This window comes from Eleutherodactylus coqui, chromosome 3 (genome assembly GCF_035609145.1).
Source record: "Eleutherodactylus coqui strain aEleCoq1 chromosome 3, aEleCoq1.hap1, whole genome shotgun sequence".
In the NCBI taxonomy this organism is placed as follows: Eukaryota; Metazoa; Chordata; class Amphibia; order Anura; family Eleutherodactylidae; genus Eleutherodactylus; species Eleutherodactylus coqui.
In genome coordinates this window covers 99603263-99629009 of record NC_089839.1, presented here as the reverse complement: position 1 = coordinate 99629009, position 25747 = coordinate 99603263, and the positions used below count along the sequence as shown (strand labels likewise).

Genomic DNA, 25747 nt, shown 5'->3' with positions numbered 1-25747 from the left:
GTGTTCTAATGGTACAATGTGTTTGCTCAGTGGCTCAGAAGGCTAATTGATGATTAGAAAACCCTTGTGCAATCATGTTCACACATCTGAAAACAGTCTAGCTCGTTACAGAAGCTACAAAACTGACCTTCCTGTGAGCAGATTGAGTTTCTGGAGCATCACATTTGTGGGGTCAATTAAACGCTCAAAATGGCCAGAAAAAGAGAACTTTCATCTGAAACTCGACAGTCTATTCTTGTTCTTAGAAATGAAGGCTATTCCATGCGAGAAATTGCTAAGAAATTGAAGATTTCCTACAACGGTGTGTACTACTCCCTTCAGAGGACAGCACAAACAGGCTCTAACCAGAGTAGAAAAAGAAGTGGGAGGCCGCGTTGCACAACTAAGCAAGAAGATAAGCACATTAGAGTCTCTAGTTTGAGAAACAGACGCCTCACAGGTACCCAACTGGCATCTTCATTAAATAGTACCCGCAAAACACCAGTGTCAACATCTACAGTGAAGAGGCGGCTGCGGGATTTTGGGCTTCAGGGCAGAGTGGCAAAGAAAAAGCCATATCTGAGACTGGCCAATAAAAGAAAAATATTAAGATGGGCAAAAGAACACAGACATTGGACAGAGGAAGACTGGAAAAAAGTGTTGTGGACGGATGAATCCAAGTTTGAGGTGTTTGGATCACAAAGAAGAACATTTGTGAGACGCAGAACAAATGAAAAGATGCTGGAAGAATGCCTGACGCCATCTGTTAAGCATGGTGGAGGTAATGTGATGGTCTGGGGTTGCTTTGGTGCTGGTAAGGTGGGAGATTTGTACAGGGTAAAAGGGATTCTGAATAAGGAAGGCTATCACTCCATTTTGCAACGCCATGCCATACCCAGTGGACAGCGCTTGATTGGAACCAATTTCATCCTACAACAGGACAATGACCCTAAACACACCTCCAAATTGTGCAAGAACTATTTACAGCAGAAGCAGGCAGCTGGTATTCTATCGGTAATGGAGTGGCCAGCGCAGTCACCAGATCTGAACCCCATTGAGCTGTTGTGGGAGCAGCTTGACCGTATGGTACGCCAGAAGTGCCCATCCAACCAATCCAACTTGTGGGAGATGCTTCTAGAAGCGTGGGGTGCAATTTCACAAGCTTACCTCAACAAATTAACAGCTAGAATGTCAAAGGTGTGCAATGCTGTAATTGCTGCAAAAGGAGGATTCTTTGACGAAAGCAAAGTTTGATGTAAAAACAATGTTATTTCAAATACAAATCATTATTTCTAACCTTGTCAATGTCTTGACTCTATTTTCTATTCATTTCACAACGCATGGTGGTGAATAAGTGTGACTTTTCATGGAAAACACAAAATTGTTTGGGTGACCCCAAACTTTTGAACGGTAGTGTATATGCGTGACCATTTCTCCAATACAAACAGGAACCAATTGGTTAGAGATCTCAATATTAGTGGTAATCTGATCTGCTGGACTCTTATGAACTGTCTATTATGAAAACTTCTAAAAACAAAACCAGAGTCAAGAACCGCATGAATTTCAATACTTTTGTATGTGTTTTGAATATTGCAAAATCACAAATAGGAAAATGCTCTTTTGAAACTTGCCCATAGGCTTGCCTACTCTCCCCATTAATGGCGCTTCAGGTGCCAACTAGTTCTGGGTATAAGAGCAAGTCCGGTATTAAATTACGACATCAGCGCTGAACCACATGATGTGCCTGTCAGCATAGGTGCAGTGTAATTTGATGCCTAACATTGTGGGAGAGACATTTCCCTACCTGTAATGTTTTTGATAGGGTGGCCGGGTTGCCTATCTCCTCAATCAGCCTATTAGGTTTTCTGGAGGGGTTCTTGAACTAGCTCTAGATTTATGGGAGTGCTAGTAGTACTCTGGTCAGTATTCTGTGCTCAGTGTTTAATGCTGTGTATTCAGTATTCACTGTTCAGTGTTCAAAAGCCTGTGGTCAGGTGTCCTTGTTTCTAACTTTGCTTTGTTTTATCAGTGGGGTCACCCTTTTCAGGGCGAGTGCTCCATTTAGTTGTGGGTTCAATTAGGGCAGTTCAGGAAGTACCTTGTAATGTTACTTTAGCCATAAACCATTGTCATTGTAGGTTCAAGCCTTCCCGTGTACTCAGGCTATGACTAGGTTTTTGCCATCTGTTTTGCAGACAGCTCTGAGCAGACATAATTATCCCATCAACCCCACCACCACCCCCACCACCCCAAAAAACACTTGACTATACTACTTCCTATGCTTGCAATTGTAAAATACTGTCATTTATATTAACAAGGCTAATGGTACTTAAAGTAAGCACACCCTGTGATTATGACCTGGTTACCCTGTCTCCGTTTAAGGTATATCCAGTAATGACAGTAGACACATGTCTGTAAACCTATCTATTATATATGCTATTTAGTGACATACTGTGATGTATTTATAGCCCGGATTAGGGAAAGAGGAGGAGGGGGTCAAACGTTTACACTGCTCCTTGTCTGTTGAGAAGATTTTCATCCTTAATTTGTTAATCTTGGAATGCAAGACACAAGTAAGTGCTAAATGCTGGACAGAAGGAAAACTCTCTCATTCATGCCATTTTATAGTTGATTTATTATTTTAATTTAGAACAAGCATAAAATGTCTATACAGTTTCCACGGCCAGCGCCATGGAGGAACAACAACATGACCCTACCACAGAAAGAAAATCCACTGTCAGAGCAAGGGGAGACGATAATAGGCATCTATCTACTCTCTCTAGGTACGTACAGTCTATAGAACGCAGAATTATTACACATTACTTTTTACTGTGCAAGTCACATAAAGAAGGATATAATGATCTAGTTTTAACGTATGCTTGTAAAACCTGAATTCATAAAATCATTCTATCTATCTCTCTGGGTTGTTGTTCCAGGGAATATTCCAATTGCCAGATTGGAGTCAGTAGGGATTTTTTCCCCCTTAAATGGGGGAAAATCACTTCTACCTCATTGGGTTTTTTTCATTCCTCTAGATCAACATTTGGCATAATAGGCTGAACTGGATGGACATATGTCTTTTTTCGGCCTCACATACTATTTATATTTATCTATCTATCTGGATTTTTGATCCAGGGATTATTCCGATCACCAGATTTTTTAAAGGATTTTTTTTCCTTAAATGGGGAAAATTGGCTTCTACCTCATTATTTTTTTTGCCTTTCTCTGGATCAACATTGGGAGGTAATAGGCTGAACTGGATAGACATGTGCATTTTTTGGCCTTACAAACTGTTACTATATCTATCTATCTATCTATCTATCTATCTATCTATCTATCTGTCTATCTCATATCTATGTCATGTCTAGCTATCTCATGTCTAACTATCTATCTTATATCTATCTACCGTATCTCATGTCTATCTATCTCATATCTGTCTATCTCATGTTTATCTATCTCCTGTCTATCTGTCTCATATCTAACTATCTATCTTCTATCTATCTTAAATCTATTTATCTCATATCTATCTCATGTCTATCTACCTTATATCTAACTATCTATCTCATGTCTATTTCATATCTATCTATCTATCTATCTATCTCATATCTATGTCATGTCTAGCTATCTCATGTCTAACTATCTATCTTATATCTATCTACCGTATCTCATGTCTATCTATCTCATATCTGTCTATCTCATGTTTATCTATCTCATGTCTATCTGTCTCATATCTAACTATCTATCTTCTATCTATCTTAAATCTATTTATCTCATATCTATCTCATGTCTATCTACCTTATATCTAACTATCTATCTCATGTCTATTTCATATCTATCTATCTATCTATCTATCTATCTATCTATCTATCTATCTATCTATCTATCTATCTATCTATCTATCTATCTATTCATCCATTCATCCATCTCTGCAGGATGTTGATTATACAGTGCTTGCAACTTTGATGTTTTGAAAAAGTAATTTTAATACTATCTATCTCTGATTTTTCTAATTGGAAATATTTTTATATTATTGTTACATTCTTTTTAAATGAAGGTTTTAAGTGATATCACTGTTTGTTGGATGCCTGCAGACAGGCAGAAAGTTGCTATATATTTCTATTCATTGTACATACAGACCCTGATGGTTCTCTGCCAAAGTGCAATATAAGCATTACCAGGGTCTGGTACAAGTAGATCTGTCATTAAGGCAAGTGGAAGTGTCAGGATGACTGAGCAGCAAACTGATTCACTACAATCATGTAGGATTACATAATGTACACTGATGGAATTACTAAATCTCATTGCGTAACGAACTTCACCTGCAATCAAGCATTTTACAGAACCAAACTGAACAAGGTTAAAAGATTTCAACATGTATACTATATATACTGTATACATATATATGTAGATAGATAAACTAATTCCTTAGTATTAATGATGGCACAATACTCTCTTAAAGGGGTTGTCTCGCGCCGAAACGTTTTTTTTTTTTTTCAATAGGCCCCCCGTTCGGCGCGAGACAAACCCAAAGGATGGGTTAAAAAAAAAATATATATATATATTACTTACCCGAATCCCCGCTCTGCGACGACTTCTTTCTTCCTTCTCCAAGATGGCCGCCGGGATCTTCACCCACGATGCACCGCGGGTCTTCTCCTATGGTGCACCGTGGGCTCTGTGCGGTCCATTGCCGATTCCAGCCTCCTGATTGGCTGGAATCGGCACACGTGACGGGGCGGAGCTACGATGACGACGCGGGACCAGCTCTCCGGCACGAGCGGCCCCATTCACCAGGCAGAAGACCGGACTGCGCAAGCGCGTCTAAAAACGCCAGAAGGCAGCGAATTTAGACGGATCCATAGCGACGGGGACGCTAGCAACGGAGCAGGTAAGTGAATAACTTCTGTATGGCTCATAATTAATGCACGATGTATATTACAAAGTGTATTAATATGGTCATACAGAAGTGTATGACCCCACTTTCTGCCGCGAGACAACCCCTTTAAGTATTAGAAGATGCTATGTATTTGTCATGGATGGATAAATGGTTTTCAGTGGTGCACTTCATATGCTTTGAGAATGTACTGACACCTCTGACCAGGATAAAAGGAAGGTCACTGTGAGTTTATTCAGGCATTAGACTGATAAACTAGTGCCCAATATTTAGGAGGCATTCATACAATGCTTTTGCATGTGGTCAACCATACTTTTCTATCCACTTAAAAAAGTGACACAATTTAGCCTAAGGTTCTGTTCAAGGTTCCGTTTCAGTCCTTTGGGATAGAACTCTGAGATGGAAACCCTGAACATGTGTAGAACTGCTGTGTGAAAGCCTCCTAATTCCTGTAATAGTGTGCTATGGATGAGAATAAGGATCTGATGGATATAAGTGTTTTTAGATTTGACTTTGGTCTGACTTATGTTTTTGGTCCTATAAGAAGAATACAGATTTCTATAACTTATAGCTTCTCTTTTGCTTTTCCCCAGTTTTGCTCTTCTTTTCCCCAGCTCTAGTAGTAGAAGTGTACACATGAATACTGTCTATGTAATGTCATCTGAGTATCTGAGTTTGTTGACTGTAATTTTGCTCTTATCTAACCTGATTCTATTGTACTGATGATTGCAAACAATTGTACAAAGAGCATTGTACAGCTTTTGTTTCCTTTGTAACAATCTGGAATTGAGAGTTCATTAGTGTGCTGAAAAATACTCTGTTTATATCATTTGACCACTAGAATAGTTTCCCTGACTATACAAATTTAAATTAACTGGCAGTAATTATCACCAATTTAAAACTACAGCATTGGTCATTTATTTGCAAGTGTATATTTATAATCATGTGCTAAATTGTAGTTTGTAATCAGAATAATTCTTATACCTTAGGGCTCAGTCACACAGGCGCATCGGCGCCCGTGTAACTGCAGGTAGCAGACTGCCGTACCTGAAGACGGACGTCTCTCTGCAGCGCCGGAGGAAGAACATGTGACCGGCTTCATTGCCGGTCATGTGTTCTTTCATCAGCGCTGGAGAGAGACGTCCGTCTTCAGGTACTACCGTCTTCTAACTGTCAGTCACACGGGCGCATTGGCGCCGGTGTACGGGTGCCGATACGCCTGTGTGACTGATCCTTAGGTATAAGAAGATAGACATCTGAGGGGGAAAGAATTGGTTTTGGCCAGTTTGGGTAGAAAAAAGTTACACATTTGGTGCATGCTCTTTTTATGCAAGAATGTTCAACTTTTTTTAATTTCACACCACTCTTGCCAGTTTCCCCCAAAAAGTGGACAGGGGTTGGTGGAAGGAATTTGGGCTCCCATGGAGTCACTGAATTACTATGATTTACAACAGAAATTGGCGTAAATAATAGAGCAAATGTACATCAGACATGAGCTGATGTAGATTTCATTTTCCGGTTTATAATACTCCAGGACATTTCAGATTAACACTGACTCATGAAACAAAAGTCATTATGTTCAGGTGAAGTTGAAAAGAACTTGCCATCATCTTTGAGGGTCATAAATTACATAATGAGAATCAAAGGTGAGGAAATGTGGAGTCCAGAGCGATAATGGTTACATCAAAACATTGTTCACTTTTCGTCTGAGGTGAGGTGAACTTAAAATCCATTCTTCAGCCACAGAGAGATAAAGTATCTCTCAACAGACGCATACTGTGTTCTCCATGGGAGCCGGAGATTACATTGTATTCTGCCAGCAGCCCTGATGAGAACAGTGCATCTGTGTGCAGAGCCCAGCATGTGTTTAATCACACTCTGGACTCTGCAAACAGCTCCCGGAGGCTCTTTTACATGCAAATGAAGATGATAAAGTGTTAATGGACATTAGTGTCCATTAACACTTTATGCAAAAAGATTGCTAAAACTTTCAATTTTTCAATCATTTAAAAGATTATCTTTGCATGTAAATGGCCCTTTAGTCCCCCTGTAAATCAAATTGGTGATCCAATATTCTGAGCATAATTTTTTAAATCAAAAATAATAGATCTTGGTGTAATCAAAAAGAAAAATGTTATCTAATATTCCCTTACAATTTTTTTTTCCTTCTCCCAAGATCTAATTATCCTATTAGTAAAAAAGTGTACGAGAGATCGGATTTCCAAAGTGTGAACGGGGTCTTACGTGATTATCTTCATATATATATATAAATTAATTCATGTTGTCTGTTCTTTATGCACCGCCAAACGACTGGACTAATGTGCACCAAATTTGCCACATAGGTAAATTAGGCACTTTGGAAGGTTTAAGACCAGGTCTCAGCTCTCTAGGTCTTACCATTCTTGAAATATTCAAAAATTTGTATGCTCTAACTCCCCAGTAGACTGAGGCACGACTGCAGCCTCTGCTGCTAGTTGTCGCCAACTGCTCAGACCCTGCTGTCCCCCTACTATTCACGACAGGCACAGGGGCTCTGTGTACGGAAGTAAATCAAAACATCTACATATATACACCTCACACATATATGTATTTATATTGAGAAGAATATACCTCACATATATGTGTATGCGGTGAGGAGAATATACCTTACATATATGCGTGTATACTGAAGAGAATATATGTCACGCATATGTGTATGAACTGAAGTCTAGACCAATCTGCACCAACTTTGTCATATAGGTAAATCAGGCGCTTTGGAAGGCTTTAGACCAGGCTCCAGCTCTTAAAGTCTCCTGTGGCAAAGCCCATGTCTGTTGCCTGAACTGCCAAAACCTCTTTGCAGACCCAAGCTCACCTCCAAACTGACCAGATTCACCATAGCCAACAGTGAGCTAGTGAAACTCCCCAGCAGACTGAGACATGATGCCAGACTCAGTGACATAGATGAACAGCAGAGACTTCCCAGTGGACTCAGGCCCACCTTCAGACTCAGCAGGCACAATATGCTAATTGATGAGGCTGGACAGACATCTGTCTGGGATGACTTAGTTAATCCTGCATTGAGCAGTAGGTTGGACCCAATGACCCTGGGGGTCCCTTCTAACTCTACCATTTTATGATTCCATCTAGGCTGATATGTGTATTGCTGCTTTCAGTTACAATTCAAAATGCCAATATGGTCAATCTCAGTTGCTTCTGATTGGTTGAATAGAGAAACAATGCGAACATTGTAGTACATTTAAATACAAAGATGAATGGCGAAAAATGTGGTGCTCTGGTGGTAAATTCAAAATACTCGATTTACCTGTTCCACCAGAACAGCTCACAACTTTGCACAATGGTTCCTTCCTGCACTCTTTATCCGGGTCTACAACAATGTCTTCCACATGAAGTCATTTACATGTGGAAAATGTTTTCTGGAGCCAGGATACATGCTACAAGTCTATCACATGATCAGATCTCTTCTGCCACCGTTTAACAAAGATAATCTGGAAGCATCGCCTTTATTTCTTGAGGCTTTTTTATGGCTGACAACACTGCAGAAGTAGATGCCCATCGTTGAAACAATACCCTAACTAAACCACAAATTGCTCGCATTTTACAAAACATGTTGCAGCGGCTCAATCCATCTGACACTTTCATTGCCTTCTTTATACTACTCATTTTTACTTCTCTTCTAACATGTATTTTTTCCTTTTCAGGGTGGATGTCCTGGTTTGGAAACAGTATTGTCATTTTTATCTTGTACAAGCAGAGAAAAAATTTGTTGCCCACAGATTATCTGACTTTTAACCTGGCAGTTTCAGATGCCAGTATCTCTGTATTTGGCTACTCCAGAGGCATCATAGAGATATTTAATGTTTTTAGAGATGATGGTTTTCTTATTACTTCCATATGGACATGCCAGGTAAGAAAGGAAAGCATGGTGCTAAGAGTCCCTAGTAAGTCTGTTAACGTGTGTCAGTGAAGTATTTTATACTGTTAGGTTTCCTATTTCCTTTGAAGTATTAGGGATCAAGTAGCAACACATTTAATCAAAATTCATTTTTATGACTAGTTAAATGTAATAATAGACAGCTGTTGGTTGTCTGCAGATATATGTGAAGCACATCAAATATAAATATAATTTTAACATATGCGCCAATGAGGAATAACATTAACTATTGAGAAAAGTCAAAGTAACTTTCACATAAATATCAGGACACAATGTTTCCCACCATCTTACCTTCCCATCTTGTTGCCCAGGTAGGCAAAGCACACACCCAACCACTCACATGATGTAAGAAAATGTGAATCATTAAACCAGACCATCTTCTTCCACTGCTCCATGGTCCAGTTCTGATGCCCACATGCCCAATGTGGGCACTTTCGTCAACAGACAGAATTTAGCATAGGCACTTTAAGCAGTATGCGGCTACGCAGACCCATAAGCTGACACTTTTCTTTCATAGCAAGCATTAACTTTTTCAGCAATTAGTGCTACAGTAGCTCTTCTGTAGGATCAGACCAGATGAGCTACCAGTTGCTCCTGATGCACATCAATGACCCTTTCACCAGTTCACTGATTACCCTTTCTTGAACCATTTTTGCTAGGTGCTAACCACTGCTTGGTGGGAAAACTCCAAAAGACCAGCCGTTTTGAAGATGATCTGACCTGGTGACATTACAATAAAAAATGATTTGATGTAGACATTACAATTTAGCCCTTCTTAAAGTCTCTCAGATCTTTACACTAAAGATCCATTTAGGCAGGACGAATATTGGGCAAAAGATGCCTGACACTCGTCCCCGAGATGCTTGCTCCCATGCTGCTGCACTGGAGCTCATATCGCTCACAGCGGGGAGGCTGGAGGAGATTTCTCTCCCTGCATTCCCCCGCCCCTCTCCATTGACATAACATAGCGGCCGTTCAGTACTGAACAATGATCGTTCAGCTCATCGTCCATTGTTTATGCTGCATAAACAATAGACGATGGAGTGAGGCAAGGGAGCGCAAGGAGAGAAATCTCCTGCAGCCTCCCCGACACCCCTGCTGGCCGCTCTGTAAGCGAGCCAGCACTACTAGCTCCCATGCAATAGCACGGGAATGAGGACACACAGGGATGAGTGTCAGGCATCATTTGCCCGACATTTTTCCTGCTTCCAACACATCAACTTCAAAACCTGACTGTTCACTTGTTATTTAATGCATCCCACCCCTTGTCAGAGGCCTATGTAATGATATAATCAATGTAATTCACCTCAATTAATTGTTGTATTGTTATGGCTGATCATCAGGTATACTAGTATATTATATACAAGTGCATCACCTTTTAATCCAATGGAAACTTGCTAAGACTATGTTAGATATATCAAGTAACTGAAATCTTAGATCACGACCAAAAGGATTGAGGTAAAGGAATAGGGAGCTGCACCCCTTTGATTCTGGAATCATTTAGCCTAAGCTTATAAGTTTCGTCAATGTGATCTTCTAAAATCTTGACATGTCAACAGATCATCTTTGACTGGATTTCCGATGTAATATTGTATTACACGTGTTTTACTAATATTATATGGAGCCATGAATACTTGACTAACAATTTAGCTGCTGTAGTCAAACAAGCAAGGCTTAGAAGCCATTTAACAATGCCAAAATGTTACAGATATTCCTTACAAGGTGCACATTTTAGATACTGGTTAATTATTTAGAAAGCAGCAACAGAAATGTCTTTGATTACGGAACAATAAAGTGCACTCTTTACTACTGAGTAGGAAAGAAAACTCAGCAAAAACCAATTGACAAAAAAATCGGATGTGGTTTCTGTGACTTGTGCAGCAGCTTTATTAATAGATAATGGAAGGATTAGAGCTGCAGACTAAGTTGACATACAATAGCTACTTTGGCAATCTGTTTTCAATCCATCCTAACTCTGTTAAAAAGGGATTAGGCGAGAAATGTTGGTAAAACTTTCAATGACAACTGCCATGAAATAAATAGAAACAAAGTGGAAAGCATTGAGCAAAGTGAAATATTTTATGTATTGATGAAAAAAATGAAGGCAATGATTACATTAATTTCACTGTAATAATTGGCATATTTGTCCATATAATAAATTGGATTTAGCAGGGATTTACAACATGCTTCCTATGTTGGCTGGGAAAAAGGCATTTTGTGTAAGCCAATTCTACAGTCACCCAAATGAAATTGACCACTCCAATCAAATCAAATAAAGCAGCCATAAATACTTCAAAAGGCACACAAGGACAAAAAACAATCAGGACAGCGCCTAAGGGTAAATGCGTCAATAGCAAAGAAAATAGTGATAGGGGACTTAATTGGCACAGGAGGCCAGACCCTTAAGGGTAGGCCACCATGTCCAAAATCCAATACGTCCAATAGATGTTGCAGGCCAATACTCCATCAAGTAGACATCCACAAGTAGACGGCACAGGGAGGGTCCAAGAAACACTGGTGGAGTTTCGGACAAGAAATATACACAAAACTAAAACTTTTGTGTATTCTAAAATACTTTAGAAAGGCTGCTTTCACATCTGCACTGGAACCTCCAGTCGGAAGTTCTGTCAATGATCTGGCACAAAATATCAAAAGAAAAGACACTGTAAATAGTGTCGTACAGTACACATGCATATAGTACATACACCACGACACATATAGTATAGTATAAGCACATGTAGTCCATGTAAATAGACTTTTGCTATAACTTTATGCAATTATATTTCAAAATAGGAGTAAGATATTACAAATTACCAACATTACCTGAAAGAGTGACTTATAGGCAACTTCATAGAATCAATGAGTTGGAAGGGACCTCCAGGGTCATCGGTTCCAACCCCCAGCTCAGTGCAGGATTCACTAAATCATCCCAGAAATATGTCTGTCCAGCCTCTGAAGACTTCCATTGAAGGAGAACTCACCACTTCACGTGGCAACCTGTTCCACTAATATCTAATCTGTGTCTCCTCCCTTTCAGTTTCATCCCATTGCTTCTAGTCTTTACTTGTACAAATGAGAATTGGGCTGATTCCTCTGCACTGTGACAGCCCTCCAGATATTTGTAGACAGCTATTAAGTTTCCTCTCAGCCTTCTTTTTTGCAAGCTAAACATTCCCAGATCCTTTAACCGTTCCTCATAGGACATGATTTGCAGACCGCTCCCCAAATCTTGGTAACTCCTCTCTGAACTTGCTCCAGTTTGTCTATGTCTTTTTAAAAGTGGGGTGCCCAAAACTGGACACAGTATTCCAGATGAGGTCCGACTAAGGAAGAGTAGAAGGGAATAATTACCTCACGTGATCTAGACTCTATGTTTCTCTAAATACATCACAGAATTGTGTTTGCCTTTTTGGCTGCTGCATCACACTGTTGATTCATGTTCAGTCTGTGATCTATTAGTACACACAAGTCTTTTTCACATGTGCCGCTGCTTAGTCCAGTTCCTCCCATTCTGTATGTGCCTTTTAAATTTTTCTTGCCAGATGTAGGACTTTGCGTTTCTTCCCATAACATTGTAAACACTTACAACAAAGAGCATGTCATAATTGTTTGCATGCAGTAATAGTTATCCCAAGCTATAAGGGATAACCTCATAGTAATAGATTAATGACAATATGATATATATTTTTTTTACTAGATGAGAGATGTCATAGACCATTCTATATGAAAATGACAAATGCTCATTGCTTGGGGCTTTTGCTTCTGCATTTGAAATTTGATCTAACTAGAAAAGGAAGCTGTCTTTATGGTCTCTTGAGATAGTTTATGACTGATTTCTTATCAAGCGATCAACAGGGGATGATGTCAACTGCCTTTTGGCATACTGATGAATCATACATGTTAAGGAAAAATAACTGTGTCCTAAATGTATTTTGTTATCTTGTTCCTACTGGCAATTGGATTAAAAATGCAAAATTTAAATATGACCTCCAAGAAAAAAGCCATGGATAGATTTATATTGATTTGCATACATTGATGTGTACAAATCCCCTAACAAAGTTCATGCCTATTGGTGAGAATGATACGTGCATGCTATTGCACATCAGGTTGTACCTAGCAGACTTCTAAAAATCTTTGTGAGGGCAGTTTCAGATGGCCAATACATGCAACCACGCTCACCGCTATGGAGCAGTTGTTTTTTTCTCCGGCCGTTCAAACTCTGCCCCATTGTGCAAGAGTTTAAAAAAAAACTGCGAGAAAATAGGTCTTGCCCTACCTTTTCCGCGCATAGTATAACTAATCAATGGTTTTGTTTTTCCCATTATGCAGCCGTGATTACCATGGCTGCTTAACGGGACAAAAACTTGCCCATGTCTTTAAGCCCTAAAGTGGTCACATTTGATGAAATCTGGGTATTGAGTCGTTTTTATTCTTTTCAATGCGACTACATCTTACTCTCCTCCTACCTTACCTGTTTGGTAAGAAATATAAACATATACTTACCTAAAGCTGCTTTCACACTATCGAAAGAATTGTGCAAGATTTGTGCGTTGCAAGACACACCAATCTCGCACAAATATGAACCCCATTCTTTTGAATGGGGTCATAGATATGAGGATTTTTTTCCTCATCGCAGGCATTGCTTCTGAATGCATTGCCCATTGTTTTCAATGGGGCTAGCAAAAGCATTGCACTGTGTGCGAGGTGCATGCAAGTGCAATGCAATGCAATGCAAGGTTTCCCATTGATAACTGTGGGAAAAACTTGCCGTTTCCTCCATGGGCAAATCGCACGTTCCCAAGCGTGATATCAGCCCAAGCTTCATGGCCTGATTTCGCATTCGTCTGTGTAAAATTAACCGAAATCTTGAACCTTGTGGACCAGTGGCCATATTCTCTTGGAGACTGCAAGAACATAGCAGCTGGTGACTTTAACAATACAGTGACATGCAAAAGCACAATGACTAATGACATCTCTTTATGGTATAATTGTGGATTAGAAATGATACTTAATCTGCTATAGCCTTATTAAAGCAGCGTTTTCTTTTATCATGTAGTTGTTTGTGTATGGATATACCAACAGGTCAACTATGCAGGGGTATAGTTCTCAGTAAGGTTTGTTAAAAATATTGACTGGTTAAACATCAGAAAGTTCATGTTTTTTTGCTAGTGATGCTCATCTGGATTGCTGGGTGATTAAATCATCCTGATTTTAGCAAAATTGAATTTAGCGAAAATTGCTGGAAAATTCACTTTCCCATAATGCCTGCTGCAGTAGTCAGCATGCAGCCAATCCATAGCTAAAGTGCCTAACTGTTATCAAGAGCACCACTGACTTTAATGGGAGTTGGAATCGTCTGTCCCTGCCCCGATTCACAATAATTTTTGTGAAATCAGCCTGATACTGACACAAACCTATTATTCCACTAATCACTATTTTTTGCTTTCTTTGTAGGTGGATGGATTTCTTACACTTCTTTTTGGGCTGGCCAGTATAAATACACTTACTCTCATTAGTGTCACTCGCTATATTAAAGGTTGTCATCCACAAAGAGGTAAGCAATAAAGTGCCAGTGTTCTCTTAGCCTTTCAGAAATTGACATTAATTTCCATAGATCCAAGACCTCCTCTCTACTGACGACCGAAACTAAACCGTGGGGGTCTCAATAGCTGAAACCTACTGTTACATGCCTTGCTCACACCTTAGGTTAAATGGGTTTTATGCAAATAAAAGTAAATAATTGCATAATAAAAAGTTATTACAATTTCTGTTATACTTCATATATGTCAGAGAATGGGAGCATGTCTATATTCAGAGACTGTAAATTCATACAGATCATACAAGTGGATGCAACTGAATCCAGTCCAGGCAATCCAGTCAATGCACTCAAAGTACATCAGCAAATCTCTCCGGAGGTTGTTTATTTCAACAGATGACAAATTGTAATATAAAGTATATTTGAAAACTGCGAAACTTTTCATTATACAATGATTGCATTTTATTTACAGAAATCCAGAAACGCCTTTAACAGTCAAATATAAAATAAGGACTGGATCAAATGGTTTTAAAAATTGATTTTTTTCTTTATATTTTCCTGCAAAACATGATATTCAACTTACAATATAAGATATCACTAAATCATCCCAGACAGATGTCTGTCCAGCCTTTGTTTGAATACTTCCATTGAAGGAGAACTCACCACTTCCTGTGCTATCCTGTTCCACTCATTCATCACCCTTAGGCCTTAGTCAGACGGGCGTTTTTTGCGCGATTTGCGCACGCGCATGCGTCCGGCGATTTTTTAAAACTATTGCTTTGCAATGGTATCGGACACATGAGCGCTTTTTATGCGCTCGTCCGATAAATTATAGAACAGAAATCGCAGATCGCACCTATCTGCGATTCCTGTTCTCTTCTCTATATGCGCTCAATGGGGCCGGCGGCAGCAGCGCTGACCCCATTGAGAACATATAGAAGACAAATCATTCTTCTCTGCCACAGCTGTAACAGCTGTGGCAGAGAAGAACGATGTTTGCCCATTGAATTCAATGGAGCCGGCAATACAGCCAGCTCCATTGAAAGCAATGGGCTGCCGGCGTGCGCGGGATGAATTGTCGGGAAGGGCTTAAATATATAAGCCCCTCCCTGCAATTCATGCAGAAAAGTGTTAAAATAAAAAAAATATACATACTCACCTGCTCCCGGCAGCCGGAGTTCCGCGCGGCCGGCCTGCAGTGGGTGTGAAGGGGGTGTGAGTCAGACCTGCCCCCTGATTGGCTCAGCGCTGAGCCAATCAGGGGGCAGGTCTGACTCACACCCCCTTCACACCCACTGCAGGCCGGCCGCGGGGAACTCCGACTGCCGGGACATGGTGAGTATGTATATATTTTTTATTTTAACACTTTTCTGGATGAATTGCATGGAAGGGCTTCTATATTTAAGCCCTTCCCGACAATTCATCCCACACTCGCCCGCAGCGCATTGCTTTCAATGGAGCCGCTGTATTGCCGGCTCCATTGAATGCAATGCGCTGGACAGCTCCGGCCCGTTTCTAATGAACCGCGGCTAGGAGCAGATTTTCGGGCGATTTTCGGGCACCGGTTTCGCGCGATTTGCGGATGCGCATCCGTTATGTGATCCGCAAATCGCGCGAAAAAACGCCCGTCTGACTAAGGCCTTACTGTCAAAACGTTTTTTTTCTAATATCTAATTTGTGTCACCTCTTTCTGTTTTACCCCAATGCCTCTTCCCTTCCAGTAGCCTATAGTTCACTATTCCCTGCATGCCGGCTCTCTAAAACCTCAAAATTTATTCAGCATATCCACCTTGGCTCTGTCTTTGTGAGACTCATGCTGTGAAAGAGGAGGAGCAACGGCATAGCTATAGTCCTATGGGCCCTAGGGCAAATTTTTAATATGTGCAAATTAATCAAAGACAACATAACTATAAAATAATTTTCTATGTATGCTAATAGATATCTAAATATTACAGTCCTATAGTTAAGAAATAATGCCACTAATAATACCGCCACATCATGACCACCTATTCCCATCACATAGTGACTGTATAAATGATGCTGAAGAAAAACTACTGGTACCCCACACAGTAATAAAAGTACACACACAGCAATTGTGCTCCTCTTAGAGCCTAACGCAGTTAAAGTGCTTTTCTAGTGCCAGACACAACGATAGTGCCCCATTTATATCTGCACACAGAATAATGCCCCATTTGTGTAGTCAACAGTAATTATGCCCCTTTGTGCCTCCCCATTGTAATAATGCTACCTTCGTATCGCCACTCTGTAGCAGTGCCCCCACAGAATATTAATTCCCTTTGTGCCCCCTACAAAACAGTACCTCTTCTTGTGCTCATGCACTGAAACCCTTCTAATCCCATACCAAGAAGAGTGACTGGGTCCTCTTCCTGGTGCCTAATGTCCTTGCCCTGGTGCAGGCCATGTGATGCAGTGACATCGTTTGGCTGCCTAATATCTTCTAAAGGATTTAAGAAGCCTTTGGCTTGTTGGAGCAATTAACAGGACAGAAAGTTATCTATTCAGCTGCGCTGAACATGAGTGGACACCTTCCACTACTGATCGTTACACCACTGGGGAGGTATACTACCAGAGGGAGAGATCTGACTGGCTCTGAGCATACAGCACAGCTGTTTCAGGGTACTTGCCACTCAGTGTAAAGGAGTCTATTGCACACTGATGAGGGGCAATCACCCTAAAACAGCTGTATGGGTACGGATTCTGGCATTGGCTTACAATTTCCAGTCATTGTTACAAGACTTGTCTAAAAAGTTTAACATTGACCTGCAGGAATGCTGCCTTCCAATAGGTGGCGCTGCAGAGGTATTGTTCCATCTTTCCATTTGCATATTTCCCAGAGTAGCATGGATGGCCTTATAAGTCTCCTTACATACCTTCTAGGTGCTCTCCTTAAGGAGAAACAATACGCTTCCTGACCTCTGTGACCTCATTTTATATGAAAATTGGCTGACCTGCATATTTTAGTAGAACTGTCCACTGATTAAATGATAGGTGCAGATCCTCTGATTGTCCACTGGCAGGAGATGTTGAGGGTAACAAGAATTGGGCATGCTGGATTTCAACATGTTGAGCCTTTGTTCTCTCAGTCAGATGTGTCTAGAAATGACTTGTGACCCTCTCCCCATTGAAATAAACATGCATGCTCGACTGATTTGTATGAAATAGCTGTTGGCCAACTATTTTAAGCTATTCTGAGTTCAAGATGTGTCATTGCAATCCTTTATTAAACTCAAGAACAGCCATAAATTTCATGCTAGTCAGTGAACTCATCACCTTGATGACCTTGAACATTGCTTCTGTAGTGTACCTTTAGATGAACTGTGTCAGGGTCATTGCTGGAGCACACTAGAACAAGAAGGGTATAGAAATATGTTACAGTAATGACACACCTTGCTTGTTTTCACCCTTGGGATATTGACCTCAAAGAGTAGACCAAAAGGATCCATTTTGAACTAAGTCTGTCTTTGTAATTTTGTATTGATGTGCTCTTTAATTATTTTTCACCATATTAATATAAATAATTTGTATGTTATATTCTACAGCAAGCTGCATCAGCAATGGCAGCATTACAATATCATTGGTGCTCATCTGGATTGCAGCTTTGTTCTGGTCAGTTGCTCCTTTACTAGGTTGGGGAAGCTATAGAGGTAAGTTGCCTGTAAGCAGGGTTACTAATGATTTCAAATGATAATGGGTTAGAATATTTCAGACAAAATTTAGAATTTAAAGCACAGAATTTACATTTATGTAAAAAAATATATATATGATTAATTATGTGCCCTCCTCCTAAATAACTGTGCTAAGAGGGTTTGTGCCAAGATAGAAAGTTAGCCTTTATACACAAGGTAGGGAATAACCGTGTGATCAGCAGGGCTTTGACTCCTAGGACCCCCCTGATCCTAGGAACCCGATCTCAAGATCCTGAAAATAGGGGTTGCAAAGTTCCTCTCATGAATAAAGCAGTGATCGCATGCATACCAGAGCTTCATTTATTTCAATAGGGCTGAGTTCAAGTACCTGGCTATCTCAGTGGGCACATGCTCAATCATTGCTTCAGTCATGTGGAGACCTTCAGGACCCGCGTTCTGAAGATCAGTGGGGCTCCAGCAGTTGGGCCCCCATCAATCAGAAAGTTATTCCCTATCCTGGCCGAGTGTGCCATGGGCTGATGTCGGGTCTGTATGGATGCTAGAGGTAAGTATAAAGAAAAATGACAAAAGATGTATGAATCTTATAGGTATGGGACACTAGTCTGAATAAAATAGAGCATCCAAACGATACGGTGATAATATGTCCACCCTGGAAGATCACAAAAGATATATAGGTAAATGTCTGAGAAATTAGACAAAACAGCACAACATAGTGCATAGGGTCAGGCTATTATACAGATAAAACATGACCAATTAAGAATAATGGTACCTCCTGTGCCCAAGCGCAACATGTATAAATGCAGGGCACTCAGCAGCAGCCAGATATCACAGACCCTTCCCATGCAGGGACTTGAGGTATAGGAGAAAAATCTAAGCGCACTGAAGGAAGGCCAGAGCAGAATGGAAATTAATCTTTTATTAAAATACAGGCAACGCATCACTGCCAGACCAAGACCTTCTTCTGGCCATTTACAACAATAGAGTGAAGGAAAAGTATGAGAATTTTTTACGTCTTATTTCATAACTTTTCTCCATGGATTGTTTCTCCATTACCTCATTTAGGTAAGTGTAATAGATAAGTAGACCTGAAGAATACCAGGTCTCTACTAGAGGGAATAACTAGTATATAGAAACATGCTAGTTGGAAAAGTTAGTCCAATAAAAGCAAATGGCCAGCATATTAAACTTGTCAATGTTTTCTCTCAGGTTTGTCTTTCAGAATCGCGAACAGCTCTGAGACAAGTATTAAGATCTAAGATCTTTTGGGCATTTGGGCATCTAGTAGACCTTATATTGGCCTGTTCTATAGTATACTACATCAGGGTTATAGCAAATACCTTTGCATAACATTTTTGGGGAGATCTTCCTAGTGCCAGATTCATCCAAAGTAATTTTTACACACTCCTCTGTTGGGCAAAGTTGAGGAAAGGTACCAAGCACTAGTACACTACCGGTTAAAAGTTTTAGAACACCTTAATTTTTCCAGATTTAATTTATTCTTAAAATTTCATGTTTTAAATGTACTTTGAAATAATGCATAGAACAAATTAACAAGTTACAATGAATAAAAATAATGGATTAATGTTGTTTCACCAAATTAAATCTTGATTTTTAACTCTTCAAGTTGCCCCCTCTAGCTGATATAACAGCTTTACACAATCTAGAAATTCTTTATACAATTGCGTTCAGATATTGTACAGAAATTTCTTTCCAATGTCGTTCCAGAAGTTCCCACAAATGTGCTGCTACTTGAAGGTTGCTTTACTTTCATCCTTCTGTCCAGTTCTTCCCAAACAGGTTCAATATGATTTGTCTGGACACTATGTAGGACATTCCATTCTTTAAAGCCTACCAACGTCTTCTTGTCTTCTAAAGTAGTTCTGATATAACCTTGAAGTATGTTTTGGATCATTGCCCTGCTGCAATATGAACCCCTAATCAATTAGGTGTAATCCAGAGAGTATGGCATGGCTTATCAAAATGCTGTGGTAGCTCTTTCTGTCCAGTGTGCCAGTTACTCTGAGCAAGTTGCCAACTCTGGATCCAGCAAAAGATCCCCAGACCATCACGCTTCCTCCTCCATATTTAATAGTTGGTATCACACTCAGGAACCATCCTTTCACCTGCTTGATGGCGTACAAAAACCCTGCTTGATGTACCAAATTTTGATTCATCAATCTATTAGACCTTCTTCCACTTTTCAGTAGTCCACTGGAGGTGCTGCTTGGCCCAGGCAAGTCTTTTTTATTTTGTAATCTTAGCAGTGGCTTTTTTACTGATACTTGTACAAGAGTTATAATTGTCTGTCTTATCTGGTTAATTACCTTCTTCTTGCCATTATAATAGCTATGTGCTGTGTCCTGAAGAGCAAAACTGTCCAAATCCTGCCTTAGGGCTCAGTCAGACGGGCGTTTTTTCGCGCGATTTGCGCATGCGCATGCGTCCGGCGATTTTATAAAACCATTGCTTTGCAATGGTATCGGACACATGAGCGCTTTTTATGCGCTCGTCCGATAAATTATAGAACAGAAATCGCAGATCGCACCTATCTGCGATCTGCGATTTCTGTTCTCTTCTCTATATGCGCTCAATGGGGCTGGCGGCAGCAGCGCCGACCCCATTGACAACATATACTAGACAAATCATTCTCCTCTGCCACAGCTGTAACAGCTGTGGCAGAGAAGAATGATGTTTGCCCATTGAATTCAATGGAGCCGGCAATACAGCCGGCTCCATTGAAAGCAATGGGCTGCCAGCGAGCGCGGGATGAATTTTCGGGAAGGGCTTAAAAATATAAGCCCTTCCCTGCAATTCATCCAGAAATGTGTAAAAACAAAAAATATATATATACTCACCTGGTCCCGGCAGACAGAGTTCAGCCGCGGCCGGCGGCAGTTCTCCTGAACTGCTTTCTGTAGTATTCAGCAGCCGGGGATTTAAAATCCCCGCCTGCTGAATGAGCTGCCTCTGATTGGTCACAGCCTGACCAATCAGAGGCAACTCTCACTCACACCCATTCATGAATTCATGAATGGGTGAGTGAGTGCTGCCTCTGATTGGCTCAGCGCAGGGACCAATCAGGGGGAGCTCTCAGCTGTCATTCATGAATGGGTGTGAGTGAGAGCTGCCTCTGATTGGTCAGGCTGTGACCAATCAGAGGCAGTTCATTCAGCAGGCGGGGATTTTAAATCCCCGGCTGCTGAATACTACAGAGAGCAGTTCAGGAGAACTGCCGCCGACCGCGGCTGAACTCCGTCTGCCGGGACCAGGTGAGTATATATATATATTTTTTTTTACACATTTCTGGATGAATTGCAGGGAAGGGCTTATATATTTAAGCCCTTCCCGAAAATTCATTGTGAGATCGCCCGCAGCGCATTGCTTTCAATGGAGCCGGCTGTATTGCCGGCTCCATTGAATTAAATGCGCTGGACAGCTCCGGCCCGTTTCTATTAAAACGCGGCTAGGAGCAGTTTTTTCGGGCGATTTTTCGGCCCCGGTCACGCGATTTGCGGATGCGCATCCGTCATGCGATCCGCAAATCGCTGCAAAAAACACCCGTGTGACTAAGGCCTTAGAGGGTGTTATAATGCAGTCCATTCCATCACAGGTTACATAGAATCAGAGGGTTTGAAAGTAATCTACAAAAGTGGAGACACCTGTTGGAATAGTTTGCATCCAATTTCAAACTATAATTTGCTTTCTGTGCTTGTGCTTCAAAGCAGCTGTCCTTGGTGTCTTTCCTGAAAAAAGCCCTTTGGTTAAAATCATAAATTAAGACTTTTGTTGCATTTCAGGTTAAAATTTCATAATATTTTTATGTTTTTTCATTACTTAAACATTTGAACCATTTCACATTATTTTCTGGACCTGACCAGTGTTAATGTTAAAAACAACTGGAAAAATTGAGACGTTCTAAAACTTTTGACCTGTAGTATAAGATGTGGAGAAAACCTATGGTGCACCTTTGATAAAAGATAGAAGACAAGAACCTAAAAGAAAATGTCTTCAAACATAAGTTGAAGGACGTTTGTGTACAACTATGAACTATGTACATTGAATAATGGGGATAAACTACAGCTTTGTCAATTGTCATCAATTGACAACTCAATATTGTCTGGAAATATCTTTTTGTCATAATATAAATTCTACTAATTCTAGTTGGATTGATTTATTAATTGTACATTTTCTTTTTTTTTTCTTAGATCGCATGTATGGGACTTGTGAAATTGACTGGAGCAAAGCCAGTTTTTCCACAATTTATAAAGCATATATTGTGTCCATTTTTGTTTGTTGCTTCTTCTTACCTGTGTTGGTCATGGTGTTTTGCTATGTTTCCATAATTAACACTGTTAAATCAAGCCGTGCTTTGACTACGGAAGGAAATTTATCAGAAAGACAAAGGAAGATGGAAAGAGATGTAACTAGGGTATGTTTCACGATACAATGTTTCTTGTAATAATCCTGAAGTATTCCCTCCCAGCCAACAATCTAAATAGTAAATACGCAATAAAGTGAGATGTTATTACTTCCAGAATCTAATGTTCCCAGTAAGTCTAGTTTTCATGAGAATATTTCACCCAGAGTGAACAACGCTGTTTAACAGCCAAGATACTATTTTGCACTTTTGCATAAAGTTTTTTCTTTGTTAGATTATTGTACTAACTAGCAGTTCTGATAATATGAAATATTTTGGTTTTCAGCCTAGTTTTCAGGTACATGGTCCAAAAAAATCATATTACCTGTTGTAATTTTGTGCAGTCATTTCTGTTAGGTTTTTGGTAGTCAGTGCTTGAACGATTATAAGGTCATTGGTGAACATACCTTGTTGATCCAGCTTCATTACAAAGGGTTTAAAAAATGTTAAATGATTGACTTTTTATATAGTCCATTTTTTACAAAGATCCTTCAACAATAGGCTGATCTCGTGCAGTTCTTCTGATGAGACCTTCATCAGTCCAATTAAAACATGGTGCAACTGGTTGCACTAGAGAAAGAAACTCTTTGTTGCATTTTGCTTTGGCTAATAACCATATTGTAGAATATTACAAAGTGTGGAGTATGGCAGTTAAAGAGATTCTTTAAGTAATTTTTTCATTAAATTCTTACTCCTGATGCCGAAAAGTAATTTAAAAAAAAGCATATACTAACCCTCCTAGGGCCCTGGGACGCAGCAGACAGCCCCTGACAGTATCGGTGGGGACTTCCAGGGCAGAAGCATGTGACAGCTGCAGCCAACCAGAAGCTGCAGTATCACTGTTGGCGAACCTGGCATCAATGCTCATATCCGGGCAAACATGATGCCAGGAGTTTGCAGAAATGACATTGTGTTCTCTAATTAGCCCCAGCGGTCACGTGCTTATGCCCAACCATATACCCGATACCTACAGGGTTTTTTAGCTGTATCCCAGGGCCCCACAATAGGTGAGTATATCCTTGTCTGTTTTTTAAGGCAAGGCCCAGCTGAAAGATGGTGTTTTCGTTTTAATGACAAAACCCCTAGGCTAGTTTCACATGGGCAATTGCGATTGTGCCGCCAAAAAAAAATTGCGTCTTTGTTCCGACAATTTTTGAGCGTCAGCAATGCTTTTTTTAAAGAATAATTTTGCATTGCATCGATGCCGCCTGCGATAGAATCGCACAAACTTGCATTGCGATAAAAAGAAGGCTCCATAGGGAAACACGGGAGATAAAAAAATCACACGTGCTGCGATTGTTTTGTTCTCTCAACATCGCATCAGTGAAAACATCGCTAATGGGAAGGAAAGCATTGAATATCATTGGTTTCATAAACTGCTTTTTAACTATCGCATCAGGCGAAAATCCGGGGATTTTCCCGCCCGTGTGAAACCACCCTCAGTGTTTGATTTTGTCTGTATATAGACCCTCTGATATGAAAAGTGCTGCAGGATACATTGATGCTGTATAAATAGGTTATCATTATAGTTTACTAGTTACTTTCAAGGTCTAAATTATGTATTTATCTTTCTATTCTCAGGTGTCAACCGTGATTTGTACGGCCTTCATAATTGCTTGGTCCCCATATGCTGTTATATCTATGTGGTCTGCATGTGGCTACCACGTGCCCAGTCTTACTAGCATATTAGCAAGCCTCTTTGCAAAATCTGCAAGTTTCTATAATCCCCTGATCTACTTTGGGATGAGCTCCAAGTTCAGAAAGGATCTAGGCATATTGCTTCCATGCACACAGAAGATGGGGAAGGACCCAGTGCGGCTGAAACGTTTCAAGCGTCTAAAGCACAAACAGGAACCTGTTCCACAATACGTCCAAGAGAAATGTAATGAAAATCCAGAAGGACAAGCAGTACCAAGTCAAGACTCTGGAGTGGGAAGCCCTACCAACACCCCTCCACTGGAGATGAAAGATGTCTACAACTGTCATCTAGACATAGGCCCCGATAACCCTAGTTATCAATGTGATCGATTATGAAGCGCTGTAAACGGAATCCTAACATTCAGCACTTTTCTTAAGCCAAAAATAAACGTATGCTGTTTGGTTGTATGTTCTCCTTTAATACTGGGCTATTTCTCATGTATTATCTATAGATAGGTCATATTGGTAGAGCACCCTCCTTAGGGCGGCCTCAGATGAGCGTATGCGCAAATACGCAATCCTCAGGGCTTCTTCACATGACCAAATTTGCACATAAGGATAGAACCTATTGATTTCAATGGGTCCATTCTCATGAGTGTGTTTTGCGTGTGCTTTTCGCACCCCCAGAAAAAAATTGGGACCCGCTCTATCTTTATGCATTTTGCGCAGCAAAGGCTCCCATAAAAGTCTATGGGAAATGCATAAATACACATGGGGATGTGCGAAACACTGCGCAAAACCACGGAGAAAAGAAAACATTTGGACCTCATTAGCCTAAACAGCCTTTTAATCCACGCAAGTGGTCTGTCGCGCACGTATGTGAACTGGCCCTTCGTACACAAAAAGTACAGTACTGTGCGCAGACACACGCGAAAATCAATGTCACCAACCGCATTCATAGGCAAATATGTTGCACTGAGGTGACAGTTTTTGCACATACTCCCGTGTGAAGCCGTGATCAGTGAATGAGGTTGATTGCGCGAAGAACTGTACTTTTTTGCGCATGTAGGGCTAGTTCATATGCGCGTGTGACACCCCCCCCCCCTGCCTTAATTTAAAAGGCAGCTTATCTTAATGAGGTCTAGATGTGATTTGTGCAGCATTTTGTTCATGTTAAGTATTGCATGCATTTGCACACCTCACATAGAATTCTACGGGATCCTTTGGTGCACAAATACACATATAGGATAGACCAGGTCCTTTTTTTGACACGCGAGAAATGTACATGCAAAAAAAGGAAATGAGAATGAACCCATTGAAATCAATGTGTTCTGTTCTCTATGTTTTGTACACACACTTTTTGTGTGCGCAAAACCACACACATAAATACGTCCGTTTGAAGCCGCCCTTATGATGAACAATATGCTTTGCCTTTTTATACCAAATGAATCCCACTGCAATAAGAAGGAGGAAATATTTCTCAGACAAGTATTAAGACATAAAAGATAAACCAATTTCATGGGTAATAAATATGTTTAAGCCCACCAGCTTTACAGATATCCTTTTTCACATATACAGCTCCAAAATTAGGCCAAGTCTTTTGGTGCTTTGCCATATTAAAAAAAAATGTAGTTTTTTTTTACTTTATTTAATGGAAAGCCAAGCCATGTATTATACACCC

The 25747-nt window shown here is 40.3% G+C and overlaps 1 protein-coding gene across 2 annotated transcripts; it reads left to right on the top strand.

Annotated features, from left to right (window-relative positions):
* Nucleotides 1-2486: 2486 nt before the first annotated feature.
* Nucleotides 2487-24547, top strand: LOC136619788 (opsin-5-like). Of its 2 annotated transcripts, XM_066594548.1 has the most exons (7): nt 2487-2552; nt 2630-2762; nt 8575-8780; nt 14262-14361; nt 17904-18008; nt 22217-22440; nt 24010-24547. In XM_066594548.1, exons 2-7 carry the CDS (start codon nt 2642-2644, stop codon nt 24460-24462), a joined length of 1209 nt encoding a protein of 402 aa, XP_066450645.1. In that variant the 5' UTR covers nt 2487-2552; nt 2630-2641; the 3' UTR covers nt 24463-24547. The 2 variants fall into 2 exon arrangements, with proteins under 2 accessions (XP_066450645.1, XP_066450646.1); XM_066594549.1 differs by lacking the exons at nt 2487-2552; nt 2630-2762 and adding an exon at nt 5298-5368.
* The last annotated feature ends 1200 nt before the right edge of the window (nt 24548-25747 follow it).